Raw genomic sequence first — 16,538 nt, forward strand, 5'->3', positions numbered from 1 at the left:
TTAGAGTAACTCTTATTCCACCCTACACCCCTTTCTCTGAAATTTGGCACATTTTTCTCTACCATATATTTATCCAATAAACTCTTGAAGGCCACAATGGAACCTGCTTCCATTTCACTTGACAGCATCACATTTCAGATTCTAACCACATGCTGCTTTAAACTTTTTCCTTATGTTTTCTTTCCCTCTATTTTATACCTGTGACCTCCAGTCCTCAACCTCCCCACCAAAGGAAATAGCATCCCACTATCCACTCTGTCCAGATTCCTTGCTATTTTATATACTTTCATCTCAAAAGTAACTTGTAACTGTAGTCCTTCATCCCAAAAACCATTTTCATCAATCTTTCGTGGACCTTTTCACATGCGTTTACATCCTTCCCATAACATGGTGACAAGAGTAGAACATGCTATTTTAGTTGCGGTTGGACCAGTGTTTTATGATAGTTCAGCAGAGTTTCTTTGTTTTCATGCTTAGCAGATAATGTACAACAGATATTGTTGTGAAAATGCACTAAATCTTTGTTTCCTCTCTCAGCTGTTTCCTCATTCACCATTCTAATCTATCCTCTATACGGTACAGCACAGGAACAGGCATAGGCACTTTGGCCCATAATGGCTGTGTAGACCGTGATGCCATTTTAAACTGATATATGCAGTAAATGGCAGGACCATTAGAAACACAGATGTACTGAGGGATCCTGGAGTGCAAGTTCATAGCTCCCTGAAAGTGGCAACACAGGTGGATAGGATGGTACTTGCCTTTGTTGGTCAGGTGTTGAGTACAAAACCCAGAATGTCATGTGGCCTAACTTGTTGCTTGAATTGGAGAGTATAAGCTAGAAGGGGAGGTTGGACAAACTTGGACTGTTTTCTTTGGAGCATTGGAGGCTGAGAGGCAACCTGACAGAAGTATGTAAAATTATGAGAGTCATGGGGTAGATAGTCTTTTTCCCAGGATGGAAGTGTCAGATCTAGGGGGCATGAATCTAAGGTGAGAGAGGGAAAATGTAAAGGAAGTCTACGAGGCAAGTTTTTCTTTTGCACTGTCTGGCACCACAGGTGGCTGGATCTTGCTGCCAGGGGAAGTGGTGGAAGCAGATACAATAGCCACATTTAAGAGGCATTAAGACAGGTACATGAACATGCAGGGAATGGAGAGATGTGGATCATGTGCGGGCTTATGGGATTTGGTTAAATTGGCATCGTGGTCGGCACAGACATCATGGATCAAAGGGGCCGTCTGTGACTAATGTCTTCATGGGGCCCACCATTGAAATATCCGACCATGTTCCATTTTACATAGATGTCCAGTCTTGTTTTTTTTCTTTGAATCTTGTAAGTTAAATCCCTTTAAAGTTTGAATACTTTTCCGCCTTTGAGTTTTCAGGTTAGCTTTATGATTTAAATTTAGTCACGATTGTAAATTTTGGTTGGAATTTTTTTCTTTATTATCTTAGTTCAACACCAACCAGAGGAGCACAGTATCAAACAGTAGCTGAGACCCTCAACTATGAAATAAGAAGTTTTGGATCTTCCCTTCCTGTGAAGGTCATGGAGGCTATAACTTTAGCAGAAGGTAATTTTTTTTATTACGAGGTAACTAAATGATGTGTAAAAATATTATCTCCATGTTGTGTTGTATGCAAATTTAGAACTTTTTCTTTAGTAAGCAGATCCTTTCCCATGTGTCTCCTTACTTTTGTTCCCCTGGCCCAACCTTAAAGCAAAATAAAAACAGTTGTTTAGTTTTCTTTTGAACTGGTAAAAGGGATGTTGTACTTTCTACAGAATTGCTGCCATCAAGGTAACCTTTGAACCTTTTTATTGCTGTGTCTTTGTCCCATGCCAGTGTTTTGTACTTCAAAGTAGTTGGTCACAAACATCCTGGAATAGATACTATATTTGCAATATCTTTGAAAAAGAAGCAAAGACATCATTTCCCATCCCTGATGTTACTGAAGTGGAAACTGCTACATTCTGTTATGCTGTTACTGTTTTTACCCTGTACTACCTCAATGCACTGTACTAACTCAATGTATCTGCACTGTGTTATGAATTTATCTGTAAGAACAGTATGCAAGACAAGTTTTTCACTGTGCCTCGGTTAATACCTTGGTACAAGTGACAATAATAGCTATCTGCAAATTGGTGTTGGTTTATTATTGTCACTTGTACCAAGGTATAGTGAAAAACTTGTCTTGCATACCATTCGTACAGATCAATTCATTACACAGTGCAGATACATTGAGGTAGTACAGGGTAAAAACAATAACAGAATACAGAGTAAAGTGTCGCAGCTACAGGGAAATGCATTGCAGGTAAACAATAAGATGCAAGGTCAAACAAAGTAGATTGTGAGGTCAAGAGTCCCTCTCATTGTATAAGGGAACCATTCAATAGTCTTATCACAGTGGGATAGAAGCTGTCCTTGATTATGCTGGCTGCTTCACCAAGGCAGCAAGAGGTATAGACAAAGTCCATGGAGGGGAGGCTGGTTTCCTTGATGCGTTGAGCTGTTTCCACAACTCTGCAGTTTCTTGCGGTCCTGGGCAGAACAGTTGTCGTACCAAACTGTGATGCATCCCGCTAGGATGCTTTCTGTGGTACACTCTATAGTGCACTCAATACTGTCACCTTTAGAAAACGTATTATTGAGGAGCAGAGATTGGGACATGTATAAAATATTGGGATAAACGGGCATCTCATTAATGTCATGTCATCAATGCCACTGTCCAAGTATGTCATAAGCCAAAAATATTCTTGCACTTTCATGTTTTTTATTTACTGACAAATGGACAGAGGTCACCATTCACATACCTACACCATTTCTTGTACGTTCAGAAGAAGAATTGGAATCAAGTGTTGCCTTTTGTTTACTTTTCAAGTGGCCATATATTGGTAGTGACGATCACTAAATTATATTAACATCTTACATATTTGTAGTATCTTGTATGTGGCGACTGATTGAATATTTAATGTAACAATGTTTCTTTGGATTGTTTTTCATAAATAAATCAAACAAATAATTGCTGCAGATAAACTATAATTAGGATCATGCCAGAGGTCTCCTCTGATCCACTGAAAGCAAAATAAAAGCAAACATGAAATGTAAAGGTTTTTGAGATATGTTCATAATGATAATTCACTGACTCATCAAATGAATTGCCAAAACATTTTACAGTTTCTGGCTATACTGAAAATTCTCTTAGTGTTTTGCTGTGATTATAATCAGTCCCACTGTCAGTTAAAGCATGTGATTAAACATGTTTGCAGGGGTATTTTCCAATATGATTGTAGACATGGGAATTTATAACATTAAGAATAGAATATGTGGCTTTATCGTGGAGATTGGAATATATCTGTGCAACCTGGGTCAGTTATTCCTGGTTCATTTGGTTTGTATGCAACCAAAGGATTTATTGTAATGAAAATAGTGGTTAGCGTAACACTTTACAGCGCCAGCGACCCGGGTTCAATTCCTGCCACTGTCTTTAAGGAGTTTGTATGTTCTCCCTGTGTCTGGGTAGGTTTCCTCCGGGTGCTCCGGTTTCCTCCCACATTCCAAAGACATCCAGGTTAGGAAGTTGTGGGCATGCTATGTTGGCGCCGGAAGCATGGCGACACTTGCAGGCTGCCCCAGAACACTATGCAAAAGATGCATTTCACTATGTGTTTTGATGTACATGTGACTAATAAAGAAATCTTGTCTTATCTTATCCTACAGTAGTTTATTTATGTCGCCTCTTAAGTTTTAAGAAAATCCAGTGCACATCTTGCTAAATCAGGAAGAAAGAATAGGAGGTGCACAATGGATTGCTCAAAGTACTGACTTGTCTAAATAGGTCATAGGGTTTAAGTGAGAGGAATATAAGTCTGATTATTTTAATAAATGTATTTGTATGAATCTATCTTAAGTGGAGTTTAAGTTTTGTTGTTAATTGTATTTTGTTTCAGTGGATGAGCCATTAAGTGTTAAAATAAGTGAAAATGGATGGGCGTGGCTTGTCTGTGGTGAAAAACTAATTGTCTGGAAGATTGGCCAGATGCCTGTTGCTAAGGTAACAAACAGACATTATTAATATTTAAAACTGATGCCAACTGGTTTAAAATTCTGTTTGTCTTGAATATTAAAGAGAGAGGTTGCAACTGAGATGTGATTTTAGTGTGTCAGATAACTCTGTACTTGACTTTATGCTGCAGGAACCTGGTTTTCAGCCAGGGACCTCTATCTGCATTCCACATCTTTCGCTTAAAAGTATGCAGCCCTCCCAAGCCAGGTGAGCTTTGGTGAGACGTCATGCTAATCCCCTAACAATATATCTTGCTGTGCTTCAACTGTCTGCTTGTAATGAGCTGACCAGCCTTGTATTAGATTCTGAACTAAAGTGGTTTGAGAATATGAGGAAACTTGTAGAGTTTGCACTATTGCATTTCACATCTGTAAACACAAATATGTTAGGAATGTCATCAAAGTTTGACTCGCAATCTCTTCCCACAGTTGAATCACTCTGTTGCATAATTTTAAAGCATTCTTTAAAAAGTAATTTGTGTGACTTATGCACAAGGAATAATGGTCCTGTGTAGTGATTAGCTTAGTTCATAAGTGCCATTCTGTCAGTGATTTCAGTTAGTTTACCTGAAAGTTAGTCAAAAGGACATGGAAGAATCCAAAATGTATCTCGAAAAGGGTTAAAAAAAAACAGGCACCTTCTACTGCAATTTTACAGGGCACTGGTGAGACTGCACCTGGAGTACAGCATACAGTGTGGGCTTCCATGTTTAAGGAAGGATGTAGCTGCATTGGAAACAGTGCAGAGAAGTTCACGAGATAAATTCCTGCAATGAAGGGGTTAACATGAAGGAGGGTTGAGCAGGTTGGACCGAAACTTACTGGAGCTTAGAAGAATGAGAGGTGATATTATTGAAGCGTATAAAGTTCTGAGTGAAATTGACAGGGCAGATACTAAGAGGATGTTTCTCTTACAGGACTATCAGGAACTAGAGGGCATAGTTTCAGAATAAAGGGTCACCCATTTAAGGCAATGTGTAAGAATTTCTTTGCTCAGAGAGTCATGAATCTCTGGAACTCTCCACCCCAGAGACCTGCGGAGGCAGCATCATTGCACATGTTCAAGACAGATACCGACAGACAGTTAAACTACAAGAGAGTCAAGGAAACAGAGGTGGGAGAGTGGTATTGAGGCCAAGACTGGATCAGTCATGATCTTACTGAATGGCAGAGTAGGCTCAAGGGGCTGATTGGTCTTGAACTGCTCCTGTTTCCTGAGTTCTGTGTCCTTTCGTGGAGACATCCTGAATGAGGTGTTAAAGGGAAAGGGTTTTAGCTTAATTATTGCCTTCAGTTTGCTGATTCTTTGAATAGGTTGCTCCTTTGCAACTTCATGTGCTGTCATCTCACTATTACCTGAAATGTTATACCAAATTAATCCCATTGTGGATAAACAGGTTGTCATTTACTTCAGAAAAAGTATGGTGCAAAGAAGACAAGGAAACAATGCTGAGACAACCCAAATAGAACTATGAATTAATGTTAAATTGTAGTCAGGAAAATCTCCCCCAGTGGCAGTTAATCTTCATCCCTGTGTGGTTTTAAAAATATCTAATGCCAAAAATAAATGTTGGTAAACAAAATAGGTTTCACTTTGCACATTTCTGGAATTTAACTGAAATGTGTTTTCCCCGACAGCTGTCTGTATGTAAAGAATTCCAGTTGCCACCCTGTGATCTCCCTTACGTTGCAGACCTGGTGGCTTTATCACATCCAAATGAACACAGTTCCTTACAGGTGAGTACCAATGTGCACTGACAGCAACAGCTGTGGATTTAGTTTCTGAACAGTTGGCATTGTTCCAGGATTTGAGCACACTATCCATTGCTGTCACTGACATGAGGAAAGCCTGGAACCTTCAACACAATAATCATTCTAATTGTCTCCTTACTGAAATTTATGGTCCACTTGTGTGTTGCCATTCCTAAACAATGTTCTCCCTTTTGCTCTATCTTTTAATTTTCTTCCTCTTGTAAGCACTGAACTGTCCTGTAAGAGTGAGTGCTCTTTGCTTCATCCACTCAATGCAGGATGTATTCCACACAATCGGCACACTACGTGAAGGGTTTTGGCAGTGCCTTCATTTGGTTAATCTCTTTAGACCAATACCTGATCTGCGTGGGGTGGATGAGCAAAATCGGTTCTCTTTGCAGTTTCTTCGGCAATATCTTGAATAGATCCATTCTCAGTGCCGAAAGTAACGGTGATATTACCTAGAATAACGTTCAGGCTTACAGCACAAAAATCTAGACACCTGGCTAATGTGGAGCATGAGTACCAGCTTGGACAATCTTTCTCCTATCCAACTACTTCAACACACGATTCATTTCTTCTTTGCATATTCACTAAGTTTCAAAAATATCAATGCCATTTAGCTTATTTGCTTCCAATGGCAGTGAGTTCCACATTCTCACTAACCTTGGATAGATGGGATAATGAGTGCTGGGTCATGGAGGAGGAGGTTGACAGAGGTTTCAAACATGGCAATTGATTCAGAGGTTTTGTTTAATTTTCAGGACAATATTTCAGCCCAGCTCTGACCTACTTTACTACAGTGAGCTTTTCTTGTTTTCCATAAACTTACAAAAGAAAAACTTTGAAAGACAAGAATAGAGTAAATGCAACCAGATTGACTCTGATAAATGAGGATTCTAAAATTAGGGGACATCAGCAAAATTTCTACTTTTTTTCTCTCTAGTTCCGCTTTAGGAGCAGTTTTGTCACTGTACTATCTTTTTGATAGTATTTCTACTTTAGGAGCAGGTTTGTTGTTTTACTACCTCTTTGATAATATCTCAACAGACTAATTTGATCTTTGTTCATAGGGGCTGTGTTGTTTAAACATTGTTCTTTGTGAGTTAAGACAACCTTAACACTGAAGTACCAAACTATCTTTGAACACTCGCTCACTAATTTATGTGTGGTTATGGTTTCTCCTCTACTTTCAATGCTATTGTGTTCATCAGGAATAAAAATACCAAAATAATCACTTGCCAATTTGCTGTTAAAATAGTTCTTCTGTTGTCCTCTCTTTCAGTGTGTGTCTGTGATGGCAGCTTCCAGACGGGGAACAATATGTTTTTGGCCCAGTCTGACGCATGAAGAATCTTGCACAGAAATCACTGTGGATTTTGGCAGTGCTGAGTGGAAGTGTCTAACTTCTATCACGGTTAGTACTATTGCGGGCAGCCATTGTACGCGAGGGTGGAGGTGGAATGAGGCTTTGTGATCTGTAACCATGATATTGTCATGTTGTATTGGCACACTCATTACTTGAGTTTTCTTCATAAGCATATATGAAATGTTATCTGTAATGTAAAATTACACCCATACTGTAATGTGAAATGTGCAAGCTTGCATCTACCTAGAAGATTGAACTCCTAGTTTCCCATGTATCAGCAATTTTATTTTTAACGGAACATGGAGACTTGAAGGCAAAAAGAGTCCTTTTCCTGAAAAGTTGTCAGTGTACAGGGTTCTCTAAATCTGGCTGAAATAGCTGCATATCAAATTCCAAGAACATGATGAAGCCTGGAGTGAATAGATCTAACTTAAGATTGGTTAAAAACAAGTGAGTTTAAAATTTGGACTGTTTTCTCATTCATTTGGAGCTATTTCACCTGTGAAGTTAGTGCCATAGATTGTAACTCGGGTAAATTTTTTTTAGGTTTATGCATGTGCATTGAATCTCATTGTTGCATGAATTCTGATAAACTCATTGGTTGTATTTTGATTTAGGGAGGTGGATTTATTCTTGCTTCCCAAAAAAATCATTTGCTGCGATTAACACCAGATGGTTCAGGAAGAGTGAGCTTCCACCCTGTGCAACAAGGGCAGGGTATGCTTTCAGGACTGGGCCGCAGGGTCTCCTCACTCTTTGGCATTTTGACACCTACTGCCAATGATGTGGTAAGACTTAAACAGTATGGATCCATGTACACTAACTGACTTGTTGGGTTTATTTTGTTGGACCCTATAAAGAAACCTGCTATTTTTCCAATGCAAGTTAAAAAGCAATTAACGTGAATCATTGCTACTTGCTTTTGTGAGTGATATATGGTTTCTTGCTGACATTCTTTTCCTTCCTGTGGCAGTTAAGCTCTGTGATGTGGGATGAAGAGAATGAGTGCCTCTATACCTTGACTAATTCTAGTCTGAATAAATGGGAAGTGGATGAGACATCTGAACGGCACATTTTCAGCTGGGACCTAAACAGATCCATGAAAGAAGACTTGGGATATTCCATTTGGGTAAGAAGCTCAAATCAATCTTGGCGATGGTGATTTGCATCTAGTTGATGCACTGAAGTTGATGTCTAAAGACATCCCATTGTTTATTTATCTTAATTAGATTGACAAACTGTGCCAAGCAATAAATCTTTGCCTCATAACCAATCTGCCATATTTTATTATGGTCTCAGCAACAGTGGTTTGATGCAAGTGTACTTCATGGTTTCCCATTTGAAGGAAGATGATCGAATGGAAATATTGAAAGCAAATGCAATCAAACAGAAAATGTTAATGTAAATCCAAAAATGTATGCATATGTATTGTCGGTGGGACCAGATTGAATGGGGGAGGTGGGACATCATATTTGAATGTGGAGCAGTGTGATGATCTTGCTCAGTACTCTATGTAAACTCCATATGAGGTTAGGCTGTGAAAAATCCAAACTAAGCTGAATTCACTGCTGCAGATGACAGTCTACAATCTTAAAATCTTTGTGGGCATTGCCTCTGGGGCACTTGTATATCATCACTCCATGGAAATACACGACAATAATATCTGAATATTGCAGTACAGCCTGTAATATTTAAAAATTGAAAATACTTCAGATGCAGAGGGCTCTGATGTACTGTGATGTGGAAGGGCAGAGCTGCATATTTCTCTATTAGAACGAGTCTGTAGGTAAGAGGTAACTGGGCTCTTCGAATAGATCTTTATTTTATTTTATTTATACAGCACGGTAACAGGCCCTTCCAGCCCAACAGGCCCTTCCAGCCCAACAAGCCCACGTTGCCCAATTACTCTGGAGGATGATTTAGATGTAAACTAATGTGCACCCAAGACTTTGTCACTGACTTGACAGTTCAACCACAGGCTGAAGCTAAACAAAGAAAATGTAGCAAAAAATTTTATCCCCCACAATAATTGCCAAAGTAATGAATCTTTTATCAAATCTAGGGAGCTGATGAAAATTATGAAATCAGTAAGTCTGGAATCAATGTGCAGTATCTGGATTTGCAACTGAGCAAGTAAGTGGAATCTTTGTTAATGCAATTTTTTTTGGAGTGCTTCTCATGTGATTTGCATCAACTATTTCCACATTAAGCCAACAGATAGAACAATAAATGTAGTGGGAAAATGGTGATGAGGGTATTCTCACAGGACCTTGAAACGAAAAGTCCATTAAGCCCATCAAGTTGCTGCTTTCTGCAGACCCCGTTCTGCCTGGTTATTAGTTCACTTGCTGAAACAGACAAAGATCCAAACTTGGAACTTTGAAGAAGCCTGTGATTCATCCTAACCAGCTGTGGTAATTAACCTTAAATTGGATGCAATCTATTCTATTAATTTGAGAATTCCACCTTGGTGCCAGCATCAATTTTTAGAGTTCCAGGAAGGCACTGACTATGCATGAAAGTTGGGGACTGATTCTAGGCAACATTGGTAAAGAATGAGGTACAAAATCAAAGGGCGAAAGATAGCATAGTGGGGCTCACCAGAGGTGAGCACGTGGATGTGGAAAGTAAAATTGGAGTTGGGATGGGGCAAAGAGTGGGGTGGGTTTGAAGACTGGAGGGTTAGCAGAAATTCATTCCAGTGGACCCCATGTTTATGGAATTGGCTGTCCTACTTCTCAGTCCTGGACAAGTCCTTTTCTCATGGTATAATTCCAGCTTAATATCATGTGTTTTTTTTAAACCTGTTAGAGTGCAGGTTTGTATCTAGTTTTGTTCACTTCATCATGTATGGTGGTGGAGAGGGTGGTTACTTTCTTGTGCCTTTGAGCAAGACTCTGCAAAATGGGGTCTCTTGTGCACAGTGAAAGGTTGTCACTTCAGCCTTTGTCCTACTTTGTGTGCACCAATTCTCATTTATCTGCTCCAACTGATTGAGGTTGTCTGTTGGAAGTAGTTTGATAAAGCCTGAACTTTAGCTTTCCCTGTTTTAAAGATCAGTTTTTTTTTTAAATGACAGCAATGTTTAAGTCTTCAATTTGTTTTCCAGAGAGGGTCTGGTGGTTTTGATGGCAGCGTGGAACCAGGGAGACAATCCATGCTTAATCTACTACATTTTAGCCACAGTTCAGGATAATGGATATCGAATAACTGATGAAATTAGAATGGAGGTCACTGAGTATTATCCGTTATACCAGGTAATACTTGGAAGTGCTGTTTTCCTGTGTTTATTGGAGAGCAGTTGAAGTGAATAATGCAGATGCATTTAAGGGGAAGCTGGAAAGCATGCTGGGGAGAAGGGAGTTGGAGAATTTAATGATACAAAAAGATGAAGTTGTGGAAGGGTGTTCACCTGGTTTCTAAACACAAGTATGACCGGTTGTGTCGAAAGTCAAGTTCTGTTTTGAAAATTAAGTCTAATTCTATTTCAATCACTTGATAATTTCTCTATTAAAGATGTTAGAAATACAAATTTATTCTGTTTGTATTTTGGAATGCTGAAGAGGAACTCAGTGGTATTTTTTATGATGAGTGGTTGTTGTGCATTCACTAAGAGTAGAAAAATTCAGACAGCTTGACTATGCTGGGTACCATTTGTATCATACCAGCGTGATTTTTCTAATAATCACTGACGTCTTGTGGAGTGAGCACGCATGAGATGAGATCAATCAGACAACTTGTGAATATCACCATTAACAGCTTGGGGAGGGGTGTAACCTGACAAACTGTGGAATATTGGTATAGGTAGCTTGGGGTGAGGGACCATCAGGATGGGTGTGTTTCACTGATTCTGCTACTTGATAATTTTAATTAACATGCCACAATTTCATCTCAGCCTGAAGAGGAGCTCCCATGCCAGCGGTTTTTGATACCAGATTATTCAAGCCAAGCTGCATATCTTTACACTTACGATATGGTCTTTGCATGCTGTACTGGGACTGGACGAGCTGGTCTGCCTCAGGAGAAACTTAACCTGAATATGCCAGGTATATCTTTGTCGTAAGTTTACTCAACTAGTGCATTGCTAATTGTTTGAATGCAGCACTTCTAAATTGGGAAATTCTTGAAAATGATATGGTCATTTAATAAAAGAAGATTAAATTCATACAGGCACCATCTCTCACTCCTCTGAGGGTTAGCTAAAGAATGAGATGAACTTTGAGAACTAGTGATTTCAGTGTTTAGCCTGAGATGTCTGGTATTGTGGGGCTGCTTCTGGAAAACTCGCACATGAACAAATGGTTTCAATGATGAGCTAATAGTGAGCAGCCCTTACTGTTGAAGGTAATGTACATCTTCTCCACCTCCCCTCCCCAAAACTTCACTCCTCTAAACCTGCCTCATGAGCCAAACCTTTCATGGTGAGTTTGAGGGAGAAAATGGATTGAGTGTTCATTGAAGAATTTTGAGAGTGGCGAAAGCAACGTTGGAAAAATTTTAAGGGAGCTGACATCATTGCCGCCAGTGGTGTCGCATGATGAGGATGAATGTGCTGATAACCCAAGTCTGGGGGTCGAGAGGTGTTGTCAAACAATGAGACTGCAGATGCTGGGAATCTGAAGTAGAAACAGAATACCAGCAACACTCATTCAGCAGGTCAGGCTGCATCTGTAGAGAAACAAACAAGTTAACATTTTTAAGTTGATGATTTTTCAATCAGAAATGAGAAAAGTTTTTTAAAAAATCACATTTTTTACTCTTTAGGAAATGTGGGATGTAAGGTGGAGAGAACAAAGGAAATATCAGGTGATGAGAGTGGAGAGTGGAGAAAATGAAAGATAGTGGTAGTGCCTGCTGAGATGGAAGATTGAAGGTTTGCCAGTTGCAGAAGTCAATGTCTGGAAATGTAGATAGGAACAAAATAGATTTGTTGTGCCAGAATCACATGAGTGAATGGATTGGTTCAATATGTGGCACTCTCAGCACATGGCTTAATGCACCTCTGTGCAGATAGTGCTGAAAGCTTGTGGGTTTGTGCATGTTTGTGTTTTAATTGTGGAGTGTGTCTCTGTTGAGTTTGCAGGTGATGGTATCCTGGGTGGGGGAAGCTTTGCTGGGTTTCCTGTCCTCTTCTGCAGGAACAGTGGTTTGGTTGCAGCTCGTCCAAAAGAAAGCATATCAATGTTACCTGAAAACATCGAAGATTCTCTGGCTTTATCAACCTCTGGAGCAGCAGCACAGGTAGAGGTTAGTTGTTCTTCCAAATGTAGCCATTTACCGTGTATGATGTTAAAATGGGAAACAAAATTGTGAGCCTTTTAACACAATATCATTTCTTTCTTTGATATCAATATCATAAGATCGAACAGGCTGAAATTGTGGATAAGAAAGATTAAAAATGCACAAGGTATAAATTATTGGGTGGCTTTAGCTGTATTTTACTTCCACACTGTTCCGTAGGATATTATATGTACTGATCACGTTGATCTGTCAGGTTTTGTTGCATTAATTGTGTCTTACTGCTGTTTTTATGATTTAACATGTATACAGAATCAAGTTTAGATCTCTTCTCCCAGGTTGATGGGCAACCATTTGAAAAGTCTGCCATGGAGCCACAAGAGGATAAAATTAAGATGTTGAAAACTGCCTTTGTGATGTATTGCAGGTAGGACTCAGTGCTAAGTGCATGACTGTTACCTTGATTGCAAAGACAGTGAAGATTCACCAGAATGAAACCATGACTTTGAGAATTAAATGAGGTCAGGTTGCAACAACTTAATATGAATTCCTTTAAATCTTCAATGATTTTATTTAATGTACAGTGATGGTAGAAGCTTGTAAGTTGAAGTCTAGGTTTGGAGCCTGGCTACAGTGTCTCGTGTAATCCAGTCTACATCAGCTGTGGAAGATGTGGGGACAGAGCAATTTCCTTGAGATGCAAAATCCAGAAACAGGAGAGACAAAGGAAGGCTCTTTCCACAGTGCACAGTGCAAATTTGAAACTCTTCCATGTGCCTCAGTTCCTGCTCCTGTGGATGCTGGGGAAGAATGGGAGCTTTCAAGTCTGCGTGATAGATTTTGTCAGGTGTATGTACTGAGGAATTTAAGGAACAAAGTAACCAGGAACGTAATGCATGGCAAAACAGATTTAATGGTCTATTCTAGTTTCTGAATGTTTTCCAATGAAGCATTAAGCCCAATTGTTGGTTTCAGACTTGGACAGAACTTGAAATCACTTAGACCAGGTTTTGTAAATCAGAAGCTATCCTTTTATTTTCAATAAACAAATTAATCTCTCTTATTCTGAAGTCTCCAGACTAAAGAATAGGACAAATTTCAGAAAGGGATAGAATTTAACTTTGGGTAGCATGGAGACAAATTTGAGAAGGGTGGTGAATACAGGACTGAAGCTGTTATGTTTGAATGCACACGGTATATGAAATAAGGTTGAGTTTGTAGTGCAGTTAGAAATTAGCAAGTATGACGTTGTGGGCATCAGAGTCGTGGTTGAAAGAAGATCACAGCTGGAAGCTAAACATCCAAGGATACACATCCTATCGAAAAGACAGGCAGGTGGACAGAGGGGTTGGGGTGGCTCTTGGTTAAAAAATGAAATCAAATCCTTAGCAAGAAGTGACATAACATCAGAAGATGTAGAATCCTTGTGCGTAGAGTTAAGAAACTGCAAGGGTAAAAAGATCCTGATGGGAATTATATATATAGGCCTATGAATATTAGCCAGGATGTGGGGTACAAATTAGAACAGGAGATAAAAAAGGCATGTAAGAAGGGCAATGTTATGGTGGTCACGAGGGATTTCAATATGCAGGTAGATTGGGAAAATCAGGTTGGTACTGGATCCCCAGAGAAGGAATTTGTAGAATGCCTATGAGATGGCTTTTTAGAGCAGCTTGCGATTGAGTCCACTAGGGAAAAGGCAATTCTGGATTTGGCGTTGTGCAATGAACCAGATTTGATTCAGGAGCTTAAGGTAAAGGAACCCTTAGGAGGCAGTGATCATAATATGATAGAATTCACCCTGCAGTTTGAGAGGGAGAAGCTAAAATCGGATGTGTCAGTATTACAATTGAGTTAAGGTAACTACAGAGGCATGAGAGAGGAGCTGGCCAACGTTGATTGTTAGGGGACCCTAGTAGGGAGGACAGTAGAGCAGCAATGGCAGGAGTTTCTGGGAGTAAATTGGAAGACGCAGGATCAGTTCATCCCAAAGAAGCAGCAGCATTCTAAAGGGAGGATGAGGCAACTTTGGCTGACAAGGGAAGTCAGAGACAGCATAAAACCAAAAGAGGGGGCATACAATATTGCAAAAATTAGTGGGAAGCTCAAGGATTGGGAAGCTTTTAAAAACCAACAAAAGGCAGATAAAAAAGCAATAAGGGGAGAAAGGATGAAATATGAAGGTAAGCTAGCTAATGATATAAAAAAGGTTACCAGAAGTTTTTTCAGATATGTAAAGAGTAAAAGAGAGGCAAGAGTGGATATCGGACCACTGGAAAATGATGTTGGAGAGGTAGTGATGTGGAACAAAGAAATGGCGGACAAACTGAATAAGTGTTTTGTGTCAGTCTTCACTGTGGAAGACACCAGCAATGGGCCAGAAGTTCTTGAGAGTTGGGGCAGAAGTGAGTGTCGTTGCTATTACTAAGGAAAAAGTGCTTGGGATACTAAAAGATCTGAAGGTAGATAAATCAACTGGACCGGATGGACTACACCTCAGGGTTCTGAAAGAGGTAGCTGAAGAGATTGAGGCATTAGTAGTGATCTTTCAAGAATTGCTGGATTTAGGAATGGTTCTGGAGGATAGGAAATCGCAAATGTTACTCCACCCTTTAAGAAGGGAAGGAGGCAAAAGACAGGCAATTATGAAAATGTTAGAGTCCGTTATTAAGGATGAGATTTTGGGGTACTTGGAAGCACATGATTAAATAGGCTAAAGTCAGCATGGTTTCTTTAAGGGGAGATTTTGCTTGAAATTCTTTTGGAATTCTTTGAGGAAGTAACAGGCAGGATAGACAAAGGAGACTCAGTGGATGTTGTTTACTTGCATTTTCAGAAGGCTTTTGACAAGGTTCCACATATGAGGCTGCTAAACAAGATAGGAGCCCATGGTATTACAGGAAAGGTTCTAGCATGGATATGTAGCGGTTGCTACCGCGGAATAAAACAAGACTCTACTCGGAGGATTGCCAAACAGAACTGGTTTATTTTCCCGCCTTGCGCGGGCCCTTTAAGGGAGAAAACTCCCGCCCAAAAAAAACCGGCAATGACGTAAGTCCTACGTCATCAGGACTTTCCTGCGCGCGGGTTCTCCCCGTCGCTCGGAAAGACGAGGCCCGCCGCCATCTTGGGCTTCGTCGCTCCGACGCCGCGCGACCCGACTGCCGAGCCGGTTCGCCCGACTAGACGGTGAGTCGCCACAGATAGAAGATTAGCTGACTGGCAGGAGGCAAAGAGTGGGAATAAAGGGGGCCTTTTCTAGTTGGCTGCCGGTGACTAGTGGTGGTCAGCAGGGGTCAGTGTTGGGTCCACTACTTTTCACGTTATATCTTAATGATCTGGATGACGGAATTGATGGCTCTTTGGCCAAGTTTGTGGATGATACAAAGGTAGGTGAAGGAGCAGGTAGTGTTGAGGAAGCAGGGAGTCTGCAGAAGGACTTCGGTTGAGAGAATGGGCAAAGAAGTGGCAGATGAAATACAGTGCAGGGAAGTGTACGGTCATGCACTTTGGTAGAAAGAATAAAGGCATAGATTATTTTCTAAACGCAGACCGAATTCAGAAATCGGAGGTGCAAAGGGACTTGGGAGTCCTAGTGCAGGGTTCCCTAAAGGTTAACTTGCAGGTTGAGTACATCGTAAGGAAGGCAAATGCAATGTTAGCATTCATTTCGAGAGGACTAGAATATGAAAACAAGGATATAATGCTGAGGCTTCATTAAGCATTGGTCAGACCACATTTGGAGTATGGTGAGCAGTTTTGGGCCCCATATCTAAGGAAGGATGTGCTGGCATTGGAGAGGGTCCAGAGGAGGTTTATGAGAATGATCCTGGGAATGAAAGGGTTAACATATGAGGAGTGTTTGATGGCTCTGGGCCTGTACTCACTGGAGTTTAGAAGAATGAGGGGGGTTCTCATTGAAACCTACCAAATATTGGAAGGCCTGGATAGAGTGGACGTGGAGAGGATGTTTCCAGTAGTGGGAGAGTCTAGGACCAGAGGGCACAGCCTCAGAATAGAAGGACGTCCCTTTAGAACTGAGATGAGGAGGAATTTCTTTAGCCAGAGGGTGATGAGTCTGTAGAATTCATTGCGACAGATGGCTGTG

The 16,538-nt window shown here is 40.3% G+C and overlaps 1 protein-coding gene across 2 annotated transcripts in view; it reads left to right on the forward strand.

Annotated features, from left to right (window-relative positions):
- Nucleotides 1-16,538, forward strand: part of nup133 (nucleoporin 133) — a 39,017-nt gene that overhangs the window by 7,077 nt on the left and 15,402 nt on the right. Inside the window, exons 2-12 of one of the 2 annotated variants that reach the window (XM_052010967.1) lie at nt 1,460-1,578; nt 3,957-4,060; nt 5,710-5,808; nt 7,109-7,240; nt 7,810-7,980; nt 8,166-8,321; nt 9,255-9,325; nt 10,302-10,449; nt 11,088-11,238; nt 12,276-12,439; nt 12,769-12,857. In XM_052010967.1, coding sequence (XP_051866927.1) covers nt 1,460-1,578; nt 3,957-4,060; nt 5,710-5,808; nt 7,109-7,240; nt 7,810-7,980; nt 8,166-8,321; nt 9,255-9,325; nt 10,302-10,449; nt 11,088-11,238; nt 12,276-12,439; nt 12,769-12,857 — 1,404 coding nt within the window. The remainder of the gene's footprint in view (nt 1-1,459; nt 1,579-3,956; nt 4,061-5,709; nt 5,809-7,108; nt 7,241-7,809; nt 7,981-8,165; nt 8,322-9,254; nt 9,326-10,301; nt 10,450-11,087; nt 11,239-12,275; nt 12,440-12,768; nt 12,858-16,538) is intronic. The other variant, XM_052010968.1, reaches the window with a different exon arrangement.

The sequence above is a fragment of the Pristis pectinata genome, chromosome 3, assembly GCF_009764475.1.
Source record: "Pristis pectinata isolate sPriPec2 chromosome 3, sPriPec2.1.pri, whole genome shotgun sequence".
Lineage (NCBI taxonomy): Eukaryota > Metazoa > Chordata > Chondrichthyes > Rhinopristiformes > Pristidae > Pristis > Pristis pectinata.